The sequence below is a fragment of the Alexandromys fortis genome, unplaced genomic scaffold (assembly GCF_014885135.2).
Source record: "Alexandromys fortis isolate MF-2015 unplaced genomic scaffold, M_Fortis_MF-2015_v1.1 scaffold_141, whole genome shotgun sequence".
NCBI classification, from domain to species: domain Eukaryota; kingdom Metazoa; phylum Chordata; class Mammalia; order Rodentia; family Cricetidae; genus Alexandromys; species Alexandromys fortis.
The window spans coordinates 2,634,572-2,656,729 of NW_026068060.1; the positions used below are offsets into that span (position 1 = coordinate 2,634,572).

The 22,158-nt window shown below is 34.8% G+C and overlaps 1 protein-coding gene across 4 annotated transcripts in view; it reads right to left on the reverse strand.

The window, feature by feature from the left end:
* Grik2 (glutamate ionotropic receptor kainate type subunit 2) overlaps positions 1-22,158 on the reverse strand; it is a 600,544-nt gene that overhangs the window by 152,076 nt on the left and 426,310 nt on the right. Inside the window, exon 12 of one of the 4 annotated variants that reach the window (XM_050120165.1) lies at positions 16,674-16,744. The exons of the other annotated variants lie outside the window; for them this stretch is intronic. Coding sequence (XP_049976122.1) covers positions 16,679-16,744 — 66 coding nt within the window. The 3' untranslated portion in view covers positions 16,674-16,678. The remainder of the gene's footprint in view (positions 1-16,673; positions 16,745-22,158) is intronic. 4 annotated transcript variants of the gene reach the window in all.

Consider the following 22,158-nt stretch of genomic DNA (forward strand, 5'->3'; position numbering starts at 1 on the left):
GTCTCAGCAATCCTGAAAAAATGAGCAGTGTCTGACTGCAAAGTGGCACCCAATGTGGCATCTAGACCAAGAAAAAAGGGCAGCTTCTTGGTAGCTGTGTTTTCATTTTTCAGATATCTTCTGTTTGCTGTCAGTGAGCACAGCTTCTCTAAGAGAAGGCTGCCCGCCTCAGTGGTAGCAGTAAAACCTGGGCAGCTCCTTTAAGAAGGTGTCCCATTTCATGCTATTTGCATGAATAGCACTGGACTTTTCAGGAGGCCAAACACCTGAATGGAGTTTTTTTGGCAGCATGCTGCAACTTACTTGGTGGCAACATGGGTTGAGGTGGTGAGGATGGCTCCCACCTGGCAGTCCCAGAGCTGGGGGTAAAAGTACCTTCAACATTTAGAAAGGCTGAGAGAGGTGAAGCCAGCATCCAGGTCCACTGTGACCAAGCTGTTTACCATTTTAAAAGCACTCCTGGTCAGAAAATGATTACAGATGCACAATAAAGACAGATTCAGACAAATAAACCTCTGAATAACACATAGTATATTTTAAAATGTACATAGGCTTGGGAGAGAGAAGAAAAAGAGTAGAGACAGTTATAAAAAATAAAGTTTTGAAGAGACAGTAAAAGTAATATAAAAAAGAGTACACACAGACATAGGTTAGAAGAATAGAAGTAAAAAAAAGCCTTGTAAAGATGGAAAATCCTAAGTTCTGCCTTGCTACAGGTCCAAAGCAATTTCTTTATTCATTAACGGTAATCACAGCACATAGAGGGTACTTTCACATCAGTAGTCTAGAGAACAATGCTGCTAGGCCACAGCCTCATGCCAATACACAGATTAATTGAAATGGTTTAATTTAATATATGAGCTAGCTAGAAAGACACCTAAGCTATCAGTTGAGCAACATATTAATCAATAAAGTTTTGTGTGATTATTCAGGTCTGAGCAGTTGGGAAACAAGCAATCTTTGACTACAGATGACTGTTAATCTGTATTTCATAATTGTACATTATGTTTTTGAAAGAGCTATAAAAACACAATACCTTAAACAAGAGCAGGAATACATATACACAGTTTAACAAAATCAACCTTAAATTCGTATCAGTAGACCAAGATCCATACCAATGTAAAGTATTCATCTCTATATCACATCCCTCTATGAATGAAAACAAACATTTATAAGCAATCATTTTGGTACTTCAGGTGTAGTTTTCTCCAGACTTCTTTCTGATGTTTGTTGGGCAAGGTATTTAGGTTTCATAGAGACCTCTCATGGGGTCTTGTTCTATCAAAGCACATTAGCTTGGAAGAAATCCACAAGTTCTGTGGAAACAAACGCAGACCCTATTTTCTAAAGTAACATATCCTTAGATTCAAATTTTGAAGTCAAAATACTTTTATGTTGATTTAACTAAGCAGACCCCAGAATCAAATGTTTCTCTGAAGTCAAAAAATCCAAAGAAAACACAATAATATACATAATCCAGACTCTCTATGTGTATTCCATCTTTATGTGGTTTATTTATTTTTACTCTATGACTTTTTAATATTTATTTTATTATCTTAGTCCTCTACTCTATGATTGTCTGTACTTGTTTTTCTAACTCTCAATACTCTTTTTACCCTCTCTCCCAAGTCTACGTACATTTTTTTAACACACTGTGACCTATTCAGTGGTTTCTTTTTGTGTGAGTTTGTCTTTATTGTATATCTGCAATCATTTTCTGACTAGTTTCTTAAAATGCTAAGTGGTGTGGTTAGAACTATGGCTGCTTTGTCTTTTGGCCATATCCTAGTCGAACATGGTGGAGGCATGTTAACCACCAACTCTGCAAACCTATCTCAAGGCCACAGATCCAGGGATACAGCAGGTCTGTCACCATTAAGCAACTAGTATCACTCTGCTTACAAACCCCATTTAAGTGCAGGACCTTCTGAAAGGGCCAGAGTTTTGTACTACCAGCATGAACCAGGAAGCTGACTCTTAAAGAAATTACTCATTTTTTGCTGATAATACTGAGTCACAAAGACTTCTTTTAAAGGGATCACGACTCTGCTTGCCTCTAGCAAACAGATGCCACCCAAAAAAAATGCTGCTACCAAAAAGCAATTCTTACCACTGTTTGTTTTTGTGTATAGAATTCCTTCCTAAGCTCTTTCATGTTTTATGGATGTAGTCAACCCATATTAGTATCATACATAAAAAGAAACTGCTTGTTCATTTTCCGGCTGCTAAAACCCAACTAATCACATAGACACTATATTAATTAAAACACTGGTCAATGGCTCAAGCATATTACTGGATAATTCTTATATGGTAAATTAACCATTTTCTATTAATCTATATTGCTGTGAGGCTGCGACCTACGAGTAAGATTCCTTCTAGTATCTCTCTTTTTGGCAGATACATAGCATCTCACTGAATCTGCCTACTCTCTAGATCTCTGTTTAGATTTCCTACCTGGCTTTACTCTGCTAAGCCATTGGCCAAAACAGCTTTATTCATGAACGAATACATGCAACACATATACAGAATGATTTTCCACATTCTGTCCAATGAATGTCCAATATTTCATAAATTAATTATAATTTCTTAATTAAATTAATAATTCATATTATATCTATAGTGAAGTGGAAAATGTTTCTGTTTTTTCAACAATGAAATACTGTGACAGATCTATTAATCACAATTTAGTGATAGACATGGAAGAGTCTAATGCATATTCAAATGTAATCCTTTCAATGCTCATATAAGGATCCTTGAAGCCAAACACCAGAAAAACTATAACATCACAATCAATTAGATAAAGAAGAACTCAATGGAGTATTTAGGGGAATGTTTACAAGATGCTTTATACTAATTCTGAGCAAGAAACATAGCAGATAACAAATATGGATTCTGAACTGACTTGAGACTCAAACTCTCTACAGATAATTCTTCCTATGTTTGATTGCCCCAGAAATGGATCTATTTAATTTTAATTTCTGTAGCTCTCCAAGGGACTTTTTGTCTCAGCAGAGAATACTAAAATTTCTTATTATGTGTATATTTAATGTCTTTCATCAACAAATGTATTAGAAATTTATCTGATGAATTTTTATGTGTTTACTTGTCTCACTCTTTGTGTGCATGTTTGTGTGCTTGGGTATATGCATGTGTGTGTGTGTGTTGTCTTTCATTGGGTAATGGATCAATTCTTTTTTTTTTTTACTTAAAAATTTCCACCTCCTCCTCTCCTCCCATTTCTCTCCCCTTCTCCCTTATATCTCCCCCCATTCTCTTTCCCCTCCCTCTCCAGTCCAAAGAACAGTCAGGGTTCCCTGCCCTCTGGGAAGTCCAAGGTCCTCTCCCCTCCATCCAGGTCTAGGAAGGTGAGCATCCAAACAGACTAGGCTCTCACAAAGCCAGTACATGCAGTAGGAACAAAATCCAGTGTCATTGTCCTTGGCTTCTCAGTCAGCCCTCCTTGTCTGACACGTTCAGAGAGTCCGGTTTGCTCATATGCTCCATCAGTCCCAGTCCAGCTTGCTGTTGTGAGCTCCAATTAGATCAGCCCCACTGTCTTAGTGGGTGGGTGCACCCCTCAGGGTACTGACTTCCTTGCTCATGTTCTCCCTCCTTCTGCTCCTCATTTGGATCTTGGGAGCTCAGTCCAGGGCTCCAATGTGGGTCTCTGACTCTAGCTTCATCCATCTTTTAAACATTATGTTTCTGTTTTTGTTTTGTTTTGTTTTGTTTATTGATTTTTATTGAGCTCTACATTTCTCTCTGCTCACCTCCCTGTCTCTCCCCTCCTGCTTTCAACCCTCCCTCAAGGCCCCCATACTCCCAATTACTCACGAGATCTTGTCTTTTTCTACTTCCCATGTAGATTAGATCTATGTAAGTCTCTCTTAATGTCCTCAGTGTTGTCTAAATTCTCTAGGATTACGATTTGTAAGCTGGTTTTCTTTGATTTATGTTTAAAAACCACCTATAAGTGAGTACATGTGATAATTGTCTTTCTGTGTCTGGGTTACCTCACTCAAAATAATGTTTTCTAGTTCCATTAATTTTCCTGCAAAATTCAAAATGTTCTTATTTTTTTTCTGGTGTGTAGTACTCCATTGTATAAATGTACAAAGTTTTCCTTATCCATTCTTCTGTCAAGGGGCATTTAGGTTGTTTCCAGGTTCTGGTTATGATAAACAATGCTGCTATGAACATAGTTGAGCACATGTCCTTATGGCACAATTGAGCATCCAATGGATATATACCCAAAAGTGGTATTACTGGGTCTTGAAGAAGGTTGCTTCCTAATTGTCTGAGAAATTAACATTCTGACATCCAAAGGGGCTGTACCAGCTTGTATTCCCACAAGCAATGCAGAAGTGATCCCTTTTCCCCACAACATCTCCAGCATAAGTTGCCATCAGTATTTCTAATCTTAGCCATTCTTACAGGTGTAAGATGGAGTCTAGGAGTTGTTTTGATTTGCATTTCTCTGATTACAAAGGATGTTGAACATTTCCTTAAGTGTCTTTCAGCCATTTTTGTTTTCTCTGTTGTGAGTTCTCTGTTTAGGTCTGTACTCCATTTTTTATTGGATTATTTGTTCTTTTGATGATCAATTTCTTGAGTTCTTTGTATATTTTTGAGATCAGACCTCTATCTGGTGTGGGGTTGAGGAAGATCTTTTCCCATTCTGTAGGCTGTTGTCTTTTCTTGTTGACCGTGTCCTTTGCTTTACAGAAGCATTAAAATTTCAGGAGGTCCCATTTATTGTTTCTCTCAGTGTCTGTGCTGCTGGAGTTATATTTTATAATCAAGTTTTGATTTCAATAGTAAGAATGTTCTCCTGTAAGTTATTTTCTCCTTCCTTAAGGCACACTAGATACATTGACTGCCCTCTATGTCTTTTAGTCTTTTCAATGACTCTATTTTAGTCTTTCTGCACTGTCTGTTAGTTAAATCAATGAATATCTCCTTCACTTAACTAACTCATTGTATTGAATATAATTTATGAGCTCATTTTTATGATGACAAGTAACTTAAACTATCATTGTCAAATTATTTACCTCATTTTAAAATCCATTGTGTTGTGGAGTTAATTCTTTTAAACATAGATTATTGACATTAAAATATTTTTGTCCTTATCACCTTCTTTACGCTATAACTTTTAATAGCTATATTTTATATCAAGGGTAACCTTATAATTTTAAAATATTTGGTTATTGTGAGTTTTTCCCCTCTCTATTGTTTTTTCAACTCTCTGCACATAGCTTGACATGCCCTTTTCTACTGGATCTGTTTATCTTTCACTCAGTGTTTATTCTCTACTATTCCATCTCTCAACTGTATTATTTAAACATAAGTTGTGCTCACAAATTACAATATATTAGTAGCATTTCTTATCTAGTCTCAAAACAATTAGGCTTCTTAAAGAAATTGCTAGTAAAATGGCTAATCTGTTTCTATTCACAGTATTGAGTATGTAACCTTGAAATACGTTAAGATCTATTTCTTCAGATGTGAATGGAAAAAAATATACTCTGAAGAGAGTAAAAAGAGAGACCAGAGAGAATGGGAGTATAAAGAGATAAATAGATATATAGATGATAGATGGATAGATAGATAGATAGATAGATAGATAGATAGATAGATAGATAGATGATAGATAGGTGACTGATAGGTGTCTGATAGATTAAAGTAGAAATAAGATACATACAAAGATATATGAATGCATACATACATACAACAGATGAAGATAATTGAGTAGGTTCTTATAAGTAATACTAAATAAAGCCTAAAACATCTTCTTTGTCAGCAATTTGAAAACATTAATAGGAATAATTTTTAACGCAACATGAGATCAAAAATTTTAGAAGAGTTATCAATTCACAGTAATGGACATTGAACAGAATGTTTAAAAAAATACCTCAATGCGCTACCTAAAACAGTAGCTAACAGAGAAAGAGAAATTCTATTCTTTAATTAAGACCTAATCATTTAAAAATAATAAAAATAAATCTATAGGAAAGGGATGGTGTCTACAGAGAAAGAGATGAGGTACAGAAAATTCCTGTACATAAAAATCAAAGCAGAATATAAAGATAAAAATGGTATACTATGTAAAAAAAATGACGAACTTCTTGATCACCTCAAAAAGTGAGAAGGGATAAGAACATCATAATAAAACATTTTATCCATTTGGAAGGAAACATTGAGGAAGAACGTTTTGATACATTAGTTGTCATTCTCTTTAGGACACAAGAGTATCTTTTACAGTTCAAGGATATGTTTTCCTATATCACCAGCTAAAAGGAGTAAGGGAGAAATTTAGAACACCATTGCAACTTAAATAGAGAACAGTGGCTACAATGACACTGAAGGGAATTTTCTCAAGCACTAGTGATCTCTGAGTATATTTTATACAGATTTTTTTCCCATCTCGCTATCCTTCTCAATCTTAGTTTACCTTTCTATGAGAGGAACAGTAAAACAGATAATGACATTAGCACAGGGTCAGATTTCTAGAATGGTAAGTGCTATGAACCAACAGATAAAGCATAAATTCTGTCATAGATGGAGTAGTAAATTTGAGCAACTGAAAGTATACTGATGAGAAAAGATTTGAGGAATAACTTACATGACCATTCAGCTTATATATTGATTAAGTCAAAATTGGAATACTAAGGAAGAGTTACTGAATAAGCAGAAGGCAGCATTGAATTTATACAGCAGTCATTTTCAAATAGTGTGACTCAGATAATTATAATGTAACAGTAAGAGAGGCAGTTGAGAGGTATCTAGACATGAATTCAAGAAGCTTTGCTGTTCAGAGTGATAGATGATCTTCTATAAAAAACACTGAACTCACCAAGAATAATTAAATTGACTGTCTTCAAGAGAAAGGCTGAGTCAGTAACCGAACTTAACAGCACATGAGTAATTGTAAAAGTGTGTAGGTGAGAACACAATAAGGAGAAGAATGGTATACACAGAGGACTAAGCCTCAAAGAAGCATTGTTTTCCTGGGATCTAAAAACATCAAGAATTTGCCATCAAAGAAAACCAGAAGTCTCTTATTTCTCTGTTAAGTTTGACCTGTCCATTGGTGAGAGTGGAGTGTTGAAATCTCCTATTACTGTGTGAGGTTTTATGTGTGATTGAAATTTTAGTAATGTTTCTTTTACATATGTGGGTGCTCTTGTATTAGGGGCATAGATGTTCTGGATTGAGACTACATCTTGATGAATTGATCCTGCTATGAGTACAAAGTGTCCATCTCCATTTCTTCTGATTGATTTTGGTTTGAAATCTATTTTGTTAGATATTAGAATATCACATGTTTCTTAGGTCCTTTTGATTGGAAAACCTTTTTACCAACCTGTTATTCTGAGGTAGTGTATGTCCTTGAGGTTGAGGTGTGTTTGTTATATACAGCAGAAGTCTGTATCTTGTTTTCGAATTCATATTTCATATTTCGTAGCCTGTGTCTTTTTATAAAAGAATTGAGTCCATTAGTATTAAGAGCTATTAATGACCAGTAGTTGCTAATCCAGTAGTAGGGTTTGTGTGTTTCCCTTCTTTGACTTTTGCTAGTGGGGATTTACCTCTTGCCTGTGTTTTTTAGGTACAGTTAGTTTCCTTGGGTTGGGCTTTTCCTTAACCTACTTTCTGTAGAGCTGTGTTTGTGGATATGTATTGTTTAAATCTGGTTTTGTCATGGAATATTGTGTTTTAACCATTGATGGTGATTGAAGGCTTTACTGGGTATAGTAGTCTGGGCATCTCTGGTCTCTTAGTTCTGCAGCAGTCTACCCAGGACATTCTGGCTTTCATGGTTTCCACTGAGAAGTTTGGTGTAATTCTGATTCTACCTTTATATGTTACTTGATATTTTTCTTTTGCAGCTCTTAATATTCTTTCTTTGCATTTTGATCATTATATGGCAATGGGACTTTTTTCCCAGTCTATTTGGTGCTCTGTAAGCTTCTTGTACCTTCATTGGGATATCATTTTTTAGGTTGGGAAATTTTCTTCTAAGATTTTGTTGACTATATTTTCTGTGTCTTTGTGCTGGAGTTTTCCTCCTTCTACACCTATTATTTTTAGGTATGGTCTTTATATGGTGTCCCAGATTTCCTGGATGTTTTGTGTTAAGAATTTCTTTGTTTTAATATTTTCTTTGACCCATAATTCTATTTCCTCTATAGTATCTTCAACACCTGAGATTCTTTTTTCTCTCTTGTATTCTGTTGGTTATACTTGTCTCTGTAGTTCCTGTTAATTTGCCCATGTTTTCCACATCCAGAATTATCTGATTTTGTTTTCTTTATTACTTCTGTTTCAGTCTTCAAGTCTTAAACTGTTTGCTTCATCCATTTGGTTGTTTTTCTTTTATTTTCTTGTTTTCTTGGGTTTCTTTGAGGTATTTATTTCTTCCAATTTTGTGTTTGTTTTATTTTTATTTTCTTTATGTGAGTTTTTCATTTCCTCTTTAAAGTCTCCATCATTTTCATAAAGTTATACTTAATGTCATTTTCTTCTGCTGCTTCTGGGTTAGAATGATCAAGTCTTCCTGTTGAATGACCATTGGGATCTGGTGTTACCATGCTGCTTTTTAGGTTGTTGAATGAATTCTTGCATTGATGCCTACCCATCTCTTCCTTCAAATGAGGCTGTCAGTGTCTTGCACCTTATTTCCATCCTTGCCGTACCTGTCTTGAATGTTTGGAATTTTTTTCTTGATCTTCTCTGTACTGTCAATGTCTGTGTCTCAGAAAGCATCTGAGGTCTCTCTAAACCTGCTTTCTTGGTCTTTTCTCGTGGCTCACTCTCTTTGTCCTCTCTCTTAGTCTCCTTAGTATTGTAGTAAGCTCTTAAGTCCCCTCATTGTGGAACAAGCTGTATTTCAGAGTTCTACAGAGGTTTCAGGAGTTTGTGGCAGGGTAGGGCTAGTAACTTAGCGGGTCCAGTGGATGAGTTAAGTTTTGGGGAGGGGGTATCTGCAGAAAAATTTTCTGCTGGCTGGCTAGAAAAGCCAAGGGAGTTGGGGGACGGGCCCGGGGATTTGTCCCACTGTGGAGGTTCTAGAGAGTGGGTGTCCCATCATTTGGCTGTTCACTCTCATCTTGAGTTTTCTCAGTATTGGAGCAAGCTGTGTTTCAGAGTTCAACCAAGGTTGCAGGAGGATAGGTGACTTTGTGGGCAGGGTGTGGCTAGTAGATTATATAGTCTGGTGGATAGTGTTGGTTTTTGGAGGAGCCTGCCTACAGGAACCTCTCCTTCTGGCTGGCTAGAAAAGAGAGGAATTGGGGGGAAGGACCCAGGGTTTGTCCCTCTTTGGATTCCTACAGAGTAAATTGTTGATCTTAGTGTCTGTGATATCAGTGTTCTGTTCATAAAATCATCTTCTGTGCCAATTTCTCATTTTCCCTCCTATCATATACAGTGCATCTGGTTTAATGTAAAGGTTTTAGATTCTTTTGAACTGGTGTTTTTGCAGCATGATAGATATGGATCCAAAAGCATTCTTTTACAAACAGATATTCAGTTTGACTAGGTCCACATTTTGATGCTGTCGTTTTTTCCAGTGTTGTATTTTGACTTCTGAGATGGCTTGACTCACAAACAAAAATCAATAGATTTTATTTTTAAATTTATTATTCTCTTTTTTTGTATATGATATTTGTGCTCTTATCCAGTCCAGTGCATTTTTATGCTTCTACAAGGATAACACACTGCACTGGATATTTCTAAGATACTTATCTCTGTGAAATGAACTTCATACTTTTCATGGTACATAATGTGTACCATGCTATTGTGACACACATGCTTTCATATTTATGCTTTCTTAGCAGAGCAAAGTGAGCCTCAGGGACTTTCACAAATTGTTCAAGATCATATTTCAATAAAGAGTGAAGAAGGGTGTGGAATCTGACTTATTCAGTAGCATCATACAGGCTATATTTTGTCAAACTGTGTTAAAACAAAATACATTTGAAAGATTGGTTATCATTCAACTGTAAACAAAAGATGAGTTAACAAATATTAAACTGAAGATGAATTTCAGAGGGAAAACAAGTACAAATATTCACTAAATTTTTCAAGCTTTATATTGATACTAATAAACAAAGAGTCATTGTTCTTGAAAACAGAAAATTTTTATCTACATAAATTCTTCTTTCCTTCTCAGACATATTATTAATATTTATCTACATATAGAAAAATATATATTCATAGGTATAGTATACATCAGCATAAATTTCTCTATGCAAATATAAACATATAAGAACATACTTGCCATGTGGCACATGCTATAAAAAATTACCTTTAAAAATTGAGGGCAAATTTGATTTGTTTTTTAATGTAGCATAGCAGATACTATTTTTAATAATGATAAATACATACACTTTAAATTTAATTTAATTAACTATTCAACCTTATCTGTTGGTAAGACATGCTAAACAATTTGGTTAAAGAAATAGATTGAAATAAGTGAATTGACAATTATTCATACATAACAATTAATATTGTTCATTCAGGGTGATATAATGACTTAAGATTACTGACTGACAGAAAGCTTTATCATATCTCAAAAAATATTTTACACCATCCTGACAGATTAATTTGAAAACAGGAGGATAAAAGAAAACATTTTGTTACGAGGACTTTTCCTGGCAAGCATCCAAGGATTACAACTGCACAACTGTACAAACAGCAAGGAATTGACTGCCTTAACAAAGGGACTCTGCAGGGTAATGAGGACGGCACATTAATTCTCACTGTGCATTGATGAGCTCTCTGTGAACTTTGCCAGGGCTTAAACAACAGTGACAGGTCTCTGGCACTTTCAGAATTATATGGGTCCTGAACAAGGCTGAAGAAATGAGATTTGTGTATCTACTGTTTTTTTTTTTTTTCATTCGATATCGTGGGAAAGCATGTCTTAATAATTTGGAATTATTTTTGTATTAATTAGAACTGTTATTTAGAAATGTATAAAACATAATAAATTCATACCTGAAACATTTTCATCTAAATAAAATAATCTAACATCTTTGTTTTTAGGTAAAAATACATTTATGAACATTTTAATGAAAAAAGGGGGAAAATGCATATACCAAATTATATAAAATTCCTGATATTGTATTTTATTGTAATGAACAATAGGGACAGTGTGCTACCTCCACCTATCCATATAAATAACAAAATTTAAAGTAAAAATATATTTTCTATTCTTAAATTTTGCTCATCAAATATTGTTCTCAAATCTTATTTGCACCAAAACTGGCATAATTATTTAAGATGTTGATTGAAATTGGAAAACTCATACATAGTGTGGTTTATGTTTTTGTGGATCTGGGGTTCTCTGTGTTTCTAGAAAGTAAATCATATTGAACAGAAAGAAGTCTATGATAAAATAATGTAATCATAATAAATGAAGAAAAAAGCTAATGAAAAACTTACTTAAACTAATATGGTTACATAAATTAATAGTATGTTGAAGAAGAATCAGGATAGAAATACAATGGTAGATGCCATCAAGGGTCAAACAGTTCAATGATGCTTGACACTTTTATTTTTACATAATGAATCTATGATAGTATATAGCTTTAGTTTAAAGTTAACACAGATATAGAAATATATTCTTGGCTATCCCTCAGTGTGGAAAAAAGAGGTTGAAGGAAAATTTATATCCACATATTTATGATATAATTATTAATTGACTATCTCTGCCAAGAGAGAGACCCTGAAGTAAATATCTTTAGAAAGATGCAAAAAGAAGGTGAAATTATGTCTGCCTCAGTCATGACGTTGACACATAAAATACAAAGCAAAACTTTTAAATATTTATATGTAGTGTATGTATAACACTAGAAGGACAGATAGATTTTAATGTAATTTTTTAATATATAGCAAATAAATAAAATCTTTGTTGTGCATGTAAGATATAAAATTAAAGGACACAGAGTCTAGAAAAGTATTAGAATTCAACACCCATGTTGGGTGGCTGAAGATAACTTCAGCTACAGGAGATACAACTCCCTTTTCTGTTCTACAGAGATACCCACATTTACATGGAATTAAAACAGATAGCTTCACATATACCTTAAAAATATAAATTTCAAAAAGTTAAAGGAAATAAACAAATTCAATAGGATTAAATATTAAACAAAATGTAAATAAGAAAGAAATATAAATACAGATTAATAAAATATAGGAAATATAATTAATAAACCTTGCAAATAATCCTGCTCTCCCAATGATCTAAATCACAAAATGCTTTCCTAAAAAGTGACCCAATAAAATCATCATATTTTTCACATATTAGATTAATATATTAAAATAATTTTCAAGTATGTTGGCTGTAATAGCAACAGACTGAATTCTAGAAGTGCTCAGAACACATAAATATTAAATAGAATTGATCTAAAATTTATCTATAAGAAAATCTAAGATTGTAACATGAAACAACAGTGCTTAATTATTAGGCTAACCAAAAGGGTACAGTTTTTTATAGGCAGTTCATACATGAATAAAAAGTAGAATGAATTTCTTGGTATTTAAAAAAGAGGCATAGAAGCTATGCATTTTCTCTTTAATTTTTTATGAATAAGATTAAAGTTTTTCATAAACCGAGCTGTTCTTCCACACCCTGAAATGAACCTAAGCAAATCACAGTTCACGGCTTCACTCACCCATGACAGTATGCAAATGATGTTCCTCAGGTACAAGTATATGCTGAAATGAACTGCTTCTCTGAAAACGCTGATTTGATACAAGCATCTGTCACTTTATTACAGGTTAAAAATGGCACCTTCCCTTGCCGTGGTGCTTGCAAATGAGATTAGATATACCCTCAGGTTCCTGAAATATCCTTGGTATATCTCAATTATTGTGTTATGGAAATTACAAAAAAATATTGCCTATCTCAACTACAATTTTTGCATGTTTTTAAATCTGTGCCTAAAACCATGATTGACACAAAAATACCAAATTAATAACACTTAATTCTATTTCTATTTAATAATACCATAAAGACTGTATTTCCATTCATCAAAAGTACTTTGACACAAAAACTTCATATGAAATGAATAATCCAGTCTCAATTACAAAGAAATAACATTCTATTAAGAAAGACTCAGTTATCATTATTCTCTCAATTAAAACATTAGTATATCTTTTGTTTCTAATTTTCTTTGCTTTTTTTCTGCATAGATTTTTCCATGTTCTAAAAAATAGACCTTCTGGAAATTACATATTTGTTTCTTGTTTGTTTGTTTTTCAGTTCCATTTCATCTAATTCTCTGCTAATAATAGATGGCAATCAGCATTTACTATTTAAGAACAGGTAAATGGTATCAACGCTACAGAAAAATTTCCAGTTGACTCTTTCAACTGTTCCCTCTAAACTTACTCTTTGAATCACATACACACACTAGGCTTTTGGTTGTAATAGTGCTAGTGTTCTGCACATGCTTTATAGGCAACATTTTAAAGGAAACCTTTGGCTTTCAGTTACATTTCTATTTTCATTTTTATGTAAGGCATTATATCTAAGTCAATAAATTTTGTCTGTTTTCCATCCAAGTCTCCATATCCATGCAAGACTACTTTGCTTTGTTCATTTACAAAGATATGGAAAGCTTGTTTTAACAAATACTGTCCAGTAGCAAAATGACTCTGCACTATAGTGAGGAACTGGTCATTTGCATACTCTCGTGAGGAAAATTATATCGAGAATTTCTTGGAGTTCATAGAAGTCTCTATGCATTTGTAGAAATTTAAGGAAATTATGCTATTTTAGTGTTCTTTAAGCCTTGAAATTTTTCCTCATGTATTTTTTCTTATAGTATTTATATCTAAACATTTATTGCAGATACTTAATTCCTCAAGCTCAAGAAACATTTGAATCTCTTAGTATCATATATGGGAAATATTCATTCAACCATTTACAATTATCGAATAAAATAACACTTAGTAATGTTTTTTAAATATTTATTTATTTATTGTGTATACAATATTTTGTCTGTGTGTATGCCTGAAGGACAGAAAAGGGCACCAGACCCCTCTACAGATGGTTGTGAGCCACCATGTGGTTGCTGGGAATTGAACTCAGGACCTTTGGAAGAGCAGGGAATGCTCTTAACCTCTGAGCCATCTCCCCAGCCCCACTTAGTAATGTTTTAATGATATTATAATACATAGCAGTTTATCAAGAGATTATATTTAGGAAAATAGTTTATTTTAAAAATTCTGACTATATCCTAATTAAGGGAGCTACCTTAGGGTTGGCAAGAGACTTGACTCCAGAGCGGCTCGCAGGTGTCCAGGGAGATGTCCCCAGCTAATACCTTGAGCAACTGAGCAGAGGGACTCTGAAATGACCCTATCCTGTAGCCATACTGATGAATATCTTGCATATCACCTTAGAACCTTCATCTGACGATGGATCGAGATAGAGACAGAGACCCAAATTGGAGCACCGGACTAAGCTCTTAAGACCCAAATGAGGAGCAGAAGGAGGGAAAACATGAGCAAGGAAGTCAGGTCCACGAGGGGTGCACCCACCCGCTATGACAGTGGATCTGATCTATTAGATGCTCATCAAGGCCAGCGGGACTGGGACTGAATAAGCATGGGATGAAAATGGATTTTCTGAACGTGGCGGACAATGAAGGCTGATGAGAAGCCAAGGAAAATGGCACTAGGTTTCAATCCTAATACATGAACTGGCTGTGTGGGAGCCTAGCCTGTTTGGATGCTCACCTTCCTGGTCCTGGATAGAAGTGGGAGGACCTTGGACTTCCCGCAGGGCAGGGAGCCTGGACTGCTCATCATTCTCGAGGGAGGGGGAATGGAGTGGGAGGGAGGGGGAGGGGTAGGGGAGTGGGTGGAGGGGGAGATGTGTGGGAGGAGGGGGGGAAATGGGAAACGGGGAGGAGGTGGTAATTTTTCAAAATAAATAAATAAATAAATAAATAAAATTCTGACTATACATCATAGATACGCATGTAACAGCAGTTAAAGAGGAAAAGGGCCATGAATTTAAAAAAGAACAAAAGGGGAGTTATTTGAGAGGGTTTTGTAGAAAGAGATGAAAAACATTATAATTTTATTATAATCTCAAAAATAGAAGAAATTAAAAACATGAAAGGTAGATTTTAAATTTATTTAAGTAGCACTTCAGAGCATGCAAATATCGCTTAGTGGTAGAAGTCTAAGAAAATAAAACTGTCTTACCAAGAATAGACATTCACCAGAAAGATGTTGAATAATTACTGTCAAATAATGTCAAATGAACCAAAATCTAATACAGTGCATATCACAATTATAGTAGCTTTTATAGCATTTGTCAATTTTAACAATCCTAAAATACTTGTCTGAACTCTCTAAGTGTTTTAAATTTACCTTGAAGGATAAAAGAAAAGTTTGTGAAGAAAGAAAGAAAGAAAGAAAGAAAGAAAGAAAGAAAGAAAGAAAGAAAGAAAGAAAGAAAGAAGAAAGGAAGGAATTAAGGCTGAAAGAAGGAAAAGAAGAAATTAAAGAAGTAAGGAAGGAGGAATCATTAAAATAGTTGCAAAAAAAAACAGGTCTGATGGCAACAACTATAATCTCATAATTTGTAGATTTAGACAAGACCCAGTTTACAAACAGATAAACAAACTCTTTTAAATACATACACACACATACACACACATGCATACACATGCACACACACACATACACACAAATACACACAACACATACACACACACATACAGACACACACACCATCACACACCATAATTTTTTTATTTAAAGTGGTTTAATTTTTCCATACATATTTTTGATTTCAGTTTTCTGAAATAGATTATAATAAAAATAAGTAATTTTTCTCCTCTAAATCTTCCCTCTTTACCCTCATAAAAATTCATGACTTCCTTTAAATTTATCATTGATGATGCCTTTGTGTGTGTGTGTGTGTGTGTGTGTGTATAGTATTAAATACATTCTATATAATGTTACTTGTAATATGTTTTCAGTTATCAGATACTTAATTAATGTGATCCTCTCTGGGAAAGACTCAACTACTCTAAATATTCCATAGTTACTTGTATCCTTTGTGTTTAGTTGAGGCCTCACAGTCCTCAACAGCCACTTTGATGTTTATTGTTTCTTTCTTAGTTTAACTCATGCTTAGATAGACAGTGATAAATTATATATGTAACTTCTAATATTACTAGGCTATTACAGTTTCACCAAAGTCCATAATCTTTGACTCTTACAATCTTTTCATCTCTCTTTGCCAATGTTCACTGACCCACAGCTATAGGAAGCTATCCATTAGGACTATATTCTATAACTGTGTATTTTAATTAGTTTTAGTTTTCTGGAATTGTCTCTGTCTGTTGCAAAGTGAAGTTCCTTTGGTAAGTTTAAGGACAACATTAATATGTGAGCATAAGGACAAATTGGGGATAAATATAAAGACAATCTTTATGATTGACTTGAAATATTAAAAATTGACCAACTTTCCAACTTATGTCATTAAACTACCTGTAATGCTATATATGTTTACAGTAAAAATGTTGCCTCCAGTGAATGCAATAATCTCATTAACCATTGGCAACTTAGGATAATAAGAAGTGATGAATAAACACATTTATTTTTCAGTAAATTTTCCTGAAATTAATTAATAATAATCTTACCTGGTTCAATAATCATGTTTTTGGTTTGGGGTGGTGGTTTTTCTTGTTTCTTCACTCAATACTAAGCGAGGCTAGAAAATTCAATGGCATGCTATCACAATTTGAAGCAAAACAGGCCAACTCTACCACCTCTTCAAAGAAATTAGTTTTTTATTTCATTTTCTTTCCATTTTTGTAATAATACACAGAGTCTTTTTAAGTTTTCTGAAAACCAAATATTTGATTTTCTTCCTGATGTATAATAAAAGAGCAATCAGGAGGCAAAGCAAAGTGCATCGAGGTCCTTTAAGACTCTTTTATGAGTCATAAAAGACTTGATAATGTTAAACACCAATTGCAGTGCCATGGATGCATGCTGAGAAGCATTCACACAGCTGGACCACTGGGGCGTTGTGAGGCTTCTTAGAAAAAATTGATACAAAATGTGTGTGAATTAGGTCACAACAGACTTCTGATTTTATCATAGCTGTTTATGTACTGAGATAGATTTTTGTCCTCATTCTGCTGTTTGTGAGATATGCTGTTAGAACTAACTGTTTTCTTTTAAATCAAGAATAACATTAAAGTAATAATCAAATAATCTTATTTTAAATGAAGCATTGATCAATGAACTATAAGTATAATCTAGCATAAAAGTAATGCTGTAGATGGATTATAATAGAAATAAATATCAAGACGATGTAGAAATATAAAGTACTATACGATAACTATTGTCAGTGTAAAGACTGTAGTAATGACAGCAGCTGCCTTGAATGTTGCTTCCATGTCATGTGCTATAGTAAGGCTTGCATAGTGCATTTGTGTACTAAATAAGAGTCAGCTTCCTGCAACTGGTGTGAAGCAGCCTGACGAGTTCAGTCATAGAACTACATTCTAATTATTCAGATGCACTCCAGATTAATTTTATTTTAATTACATTTTATGAATGCATAATATATATATACATTTTTTTTTTTATTTTGTAAACCGGACACAAAGCAGAGTCATCTTAAAAGAGGGAAGCTCTATGAAGAAATTGCTCCCACAGATTCGTTTATGGGGATGTATACACATAATCCATGATGCAAAATGCTAGAAGGCCAAGTCCACAGTGGGAGATGACAGCCTAGAAAAGTAAACCAGTGAGCAGTGGCCCTCTGTTTTCTCTTCTTCAGATCTTACCTCAATATCCTATCCCGATCTTGTTCTAATTTCTTACAGCAATGTGACCCAAGAGTTTTTAATATAAGATAAACCCTTCTTCCCAATGTTTTTTTTTTCCGAATGATGTTAATCACAGCAACAGAAAGTTAACTAGAACTCACGATAACATATGATGTTCTGACTTATGAATTTGAATGACTGAGACCAAGTCAGCATAGTTAGAACATACATGAGTTTAACTTGTTACCAACTTTAAGATGGGTGCATTTAAAATGCACTCTTCTAGTTACCTTAAGGATAATCATAATACTACTAGAATAGATTTCTTTCATGTAAGTATAATTTATACCACATGACCCACCTTTTCCATGCTTCTTCTAATTCAACATACTTTTGTAATACTTTTATTTTGTAGTTTAAGAATTTTATACAGAAATACAATGTGTTTTGATCAATTCCACAACTTAATCAATCCTCAGAACTCCTCCTACACCTAAGAACACCACATTCCCTTCAAACTTCATATATTTCTTTTTTTAACATTCCAAGTCCACTTATTTCTGCTAGTACATGCATGGGGGAGTCTATAAGGGACTACATTAAAGAAAACTGACTGTGCCTTCCATAGTGTTCTAAATTGCCCAAAACTCTTCAGTAAGTAGTAGGCTTGTGAGTTTCTCCTCTACCCATGCTAAGATTTTTATCATCTTAATAATGCTGTGCAAATTTGCACAAGATCAAATTTCCCTGGCTTTTAAACTAGTGTAGATTTTTAAATATTCTGCAAATGTGAATAAGAAAGGAAGCTACTATATTTTCATAGGAAGTTACAAACGTACAGTCTACAGCAACCGCCATGACATTACTGTCTCATAGTTTTTGGTTTGCTGTTATTTCTTTGGGTAATTGACTTATGGGTCCTTTGTCACTTCCTTCAAGCCCGTCTTGCTACTCTATGGATGTCCCACTCCAAGATACACTGAGACAAGGGGGATGTTCTATCAGGAACTCACCAAGGCCAGCTGGCCTGGGTCTGAAAATGCCCGGGTTAAAACCGGTCTCGCTGAACATAGTGGACAATGAGGACTACTGAGACCTCAAGAACAATGGCAATGGGCCTATTGGTTTCGTGGGAGCCTAGGCAGTTTGGATGCTCACCTTACTAGACCTGGATGGAGGTGGGTGGTCCTTGGACTTCCCACAGGGCAGGGAACCCTGATTGCTCTTTGGGCTGACGAGGGAGGGGGACTTGTTTGGGGGAGGGGGAGGGAAAGGGGAGGCGGCGGTGGGGAAGAGACAGAAATCTTTAATAAATAAATAAATAAATTAAAAACCTTCATTCACGTAATTATTCTATGAGTATGTATCATTTTCCATTGTATACATTATAGAAATGAACTCTATACAGAGTGGACAGAGGGAGTAACTTCCCTCAGTATTCCTCTCTGTCTCTTTCTGTGTTTCCTCTTTCTATTTCTCTCTGTCTCTCCCCCCTTTCTCTCCCTGTCTCTCGGACATTAGAAAGTTAGCCCTCCACTCTTCCTTTTCTCCTTCTAAAACTCTCCCTCAATTTAAGATTTTTTTTTTTCGTGACAGGGTTTCTCTGTAGTTTTGGTGTCCATCCCGGAACTAGCTCTTGTAGACCAGGCTAGCCTCGAACTCCCAGAGATCCGCCTCCCGAGTGCTGGGATTAAAGGCGTGCGCCACCACCGCCCGGCCTTAAGATTTTTTTCTAAGAATCACAAATTTATACAATTAATTATAATCAAATAAGATTTTTTTCTAATAATAATTACAATGGGGTTTAAAAATATGAAATAAATTAAAAAAATATGAATGCCACTTATTTTTCTATTATCCCAAAAATCTTTACATTGTTCTTTGAAGAATAGAGTAGATATTAACTTTCTTACATATTACTAATTTAATAGCACTTTTGGTGCTCTATTATTACTGTTAACACTTCCCTGTGTTTCATTAAGTGTGATATAAACCTGCCATCCACAAAACTCAAGTTATCTAGCCAGAAAAAGACTTGCATACAACAATATACCTTTATCTGCAAAGAAAATACTTTTTTGCATTTTTAATTGTTTTTATTAAGATATACACTTTTTTCTGCTACCCTCTTTTCCCCCTACTGCCCTACTGCTCCTACTGCCCTCTGCCATGCCACCCACAATGCCAAGTTACTCAGGAGACATTGTTTTTGTCTTTTTCCAATGTAGATCCATATATGTGTTTCTTAGAGTCCTCTTTGTTCCCTGGGATTGTGGATAATAGGGTGTTTTTTTTTCTTCTTTTTGCTTTGTATCTACAAACCACTTATTAGTGAGTACAAGCTATATTTGTCTTTCTTGATCTGGGTTACCTTACTCAGTATGGTTTTTCTTTTTATAATCATCCACTTGCCTGCAAATTTCAAGATGTCATTGTTTTTAACTGCTGAGTAGTATGCCATTTAGTAAATGTACCGCATTTTCTGTATCCATTCTTCATTTAAGGAACATCTAGGTTATTTCCAGTTTTTGGCTGCTATTAATAATGATACTATGAACATAATTGAGCACATGTCCTTTTGGTATGAGTTTGCATTCTTTGGGTATATAGTCAAAAGTGGCATTGCTGGTCTTTGAGGTAGATAGTTTGCTAATTTTTTGAGAAATCACCATACTGCTTTCCGAAGTGGCTATACAAGTTTGCACTTTCAAGAGCAATGGAGGAGTGTTACTTTAACTTTATATCGTCTCCAGCATAAGCTGTCATCAGTGTTTATGACCTTGGCCATAATGACATGTGTAATGGAATCTGAAAATTGTTTTGATTTTCATTTCTATGATGGCCAAAAGTGTTGAGAATTTCCTTAAATGTCTTTCAGTCATTTGATACTCAATTGTTGAGAGTTCTCTGTATAGGTCTATACCCATTTTTTATTGGGTTATTTTTTTTTCTTTTGCTGTCAAGTTCCTTGAATTCTTTGTATATTTTGGAGATCAGCCCTCTATCTAATGTGGGGTTGATGAACATCTCTTCACATTCTATAGGCTACTGTTTTGCTTTGTTGACTGTGTCCTTTGCTTTACAGAAAGTTCTCAGTTTTAGAACTCCCCATTTATTAATTATTTCTCACAGTGTTTGTGCTACTGTTGATATATTTAGGAAGTTGTCTCCTGTGCCTATACATTGAAGGTCACTTCCTACTTTCTCTTGTATGAGGTTCAGTGTGGTTGGTTTTATGTTGAGATCTTTGATCCATTTTGACTTGACTTTTGAGCATGGCAATAGATATAGATCTATTTGCATTTTTCTATATGCTTTTTAAATCTTTGAAAAAGTAAATTGAAGAAGATGATAGAAAATGGAAAGATCCCCCATGCTCTTGGGTAGCTAGAAATGATATAGTAAAAATGGTTTTCTTACCAAAAGCAATCAACACATTCAATGAAATGCCCATCAAAATCTTAGCAAAAGTCTTCACAGACCTCAAAAGAACAATACTCAACTTCATATGGAAAAACAAACAAACAAAAACCCAGAATAGACGAAACAATCCTGCACAATCTTCTAGAGGCATTGCCAACCCTTACTTCAAACTCTATTACAGAGCAACAGTAATGAAAACAGCATCATATTGGCATAAAAACAGACAGAAAGACCAATGAAATCAAATCAAAGACCCAGATATCAATTCACATCCATACAAACACCTGATTTTTTTTACAAAGAAGCTAAAACTATAAAATAAAAATAGCATATCCAACAAATGGTGCTAGAATAAGAATATATTATGGCATGTTTTATCCAAGGACACCTAAAAAATCAATATTATAAGCATGTATTTAGTGGGGTGTCACAGAAACTGAAGCAACAATTACAGTGTCTGCATGTCTCTATGTCTCTATGCTAAGCATTTGCATACATGCTGTGGTTTTTTAGCTTGGGGTTTTTAAGTGTCTCTGACTCATTTTGCCTGTTCTTACAGTCCTTTTCCTGCTACTGTGTTGCCTCATCCAGCTGTGATATAAGAGTTTGTGCCTAAAGGTATTTATCAGCTGTAAAAGTTCTTTGGTGGAGTTTTGGGGGTCACTTATGTACACTATCATATCATCTGCAAATAACGAAAGTTTAACTTCTTCCTTAGGGAACCTGAAATGACCCTATCCTATAGCAATACTGACGAATATCTTTCATATCACCATAGAACCTTCATCTGGTGATGGATGGAGATAGAGACAGAGACCCACACTGGAGCACTGGACTGAGCTCCCAAGGTCCCAATGAGGAGCAGATGGAGGGAGAACACGAACACGAGCAAGGATGTCAGGACCACGGGGGGTGCACC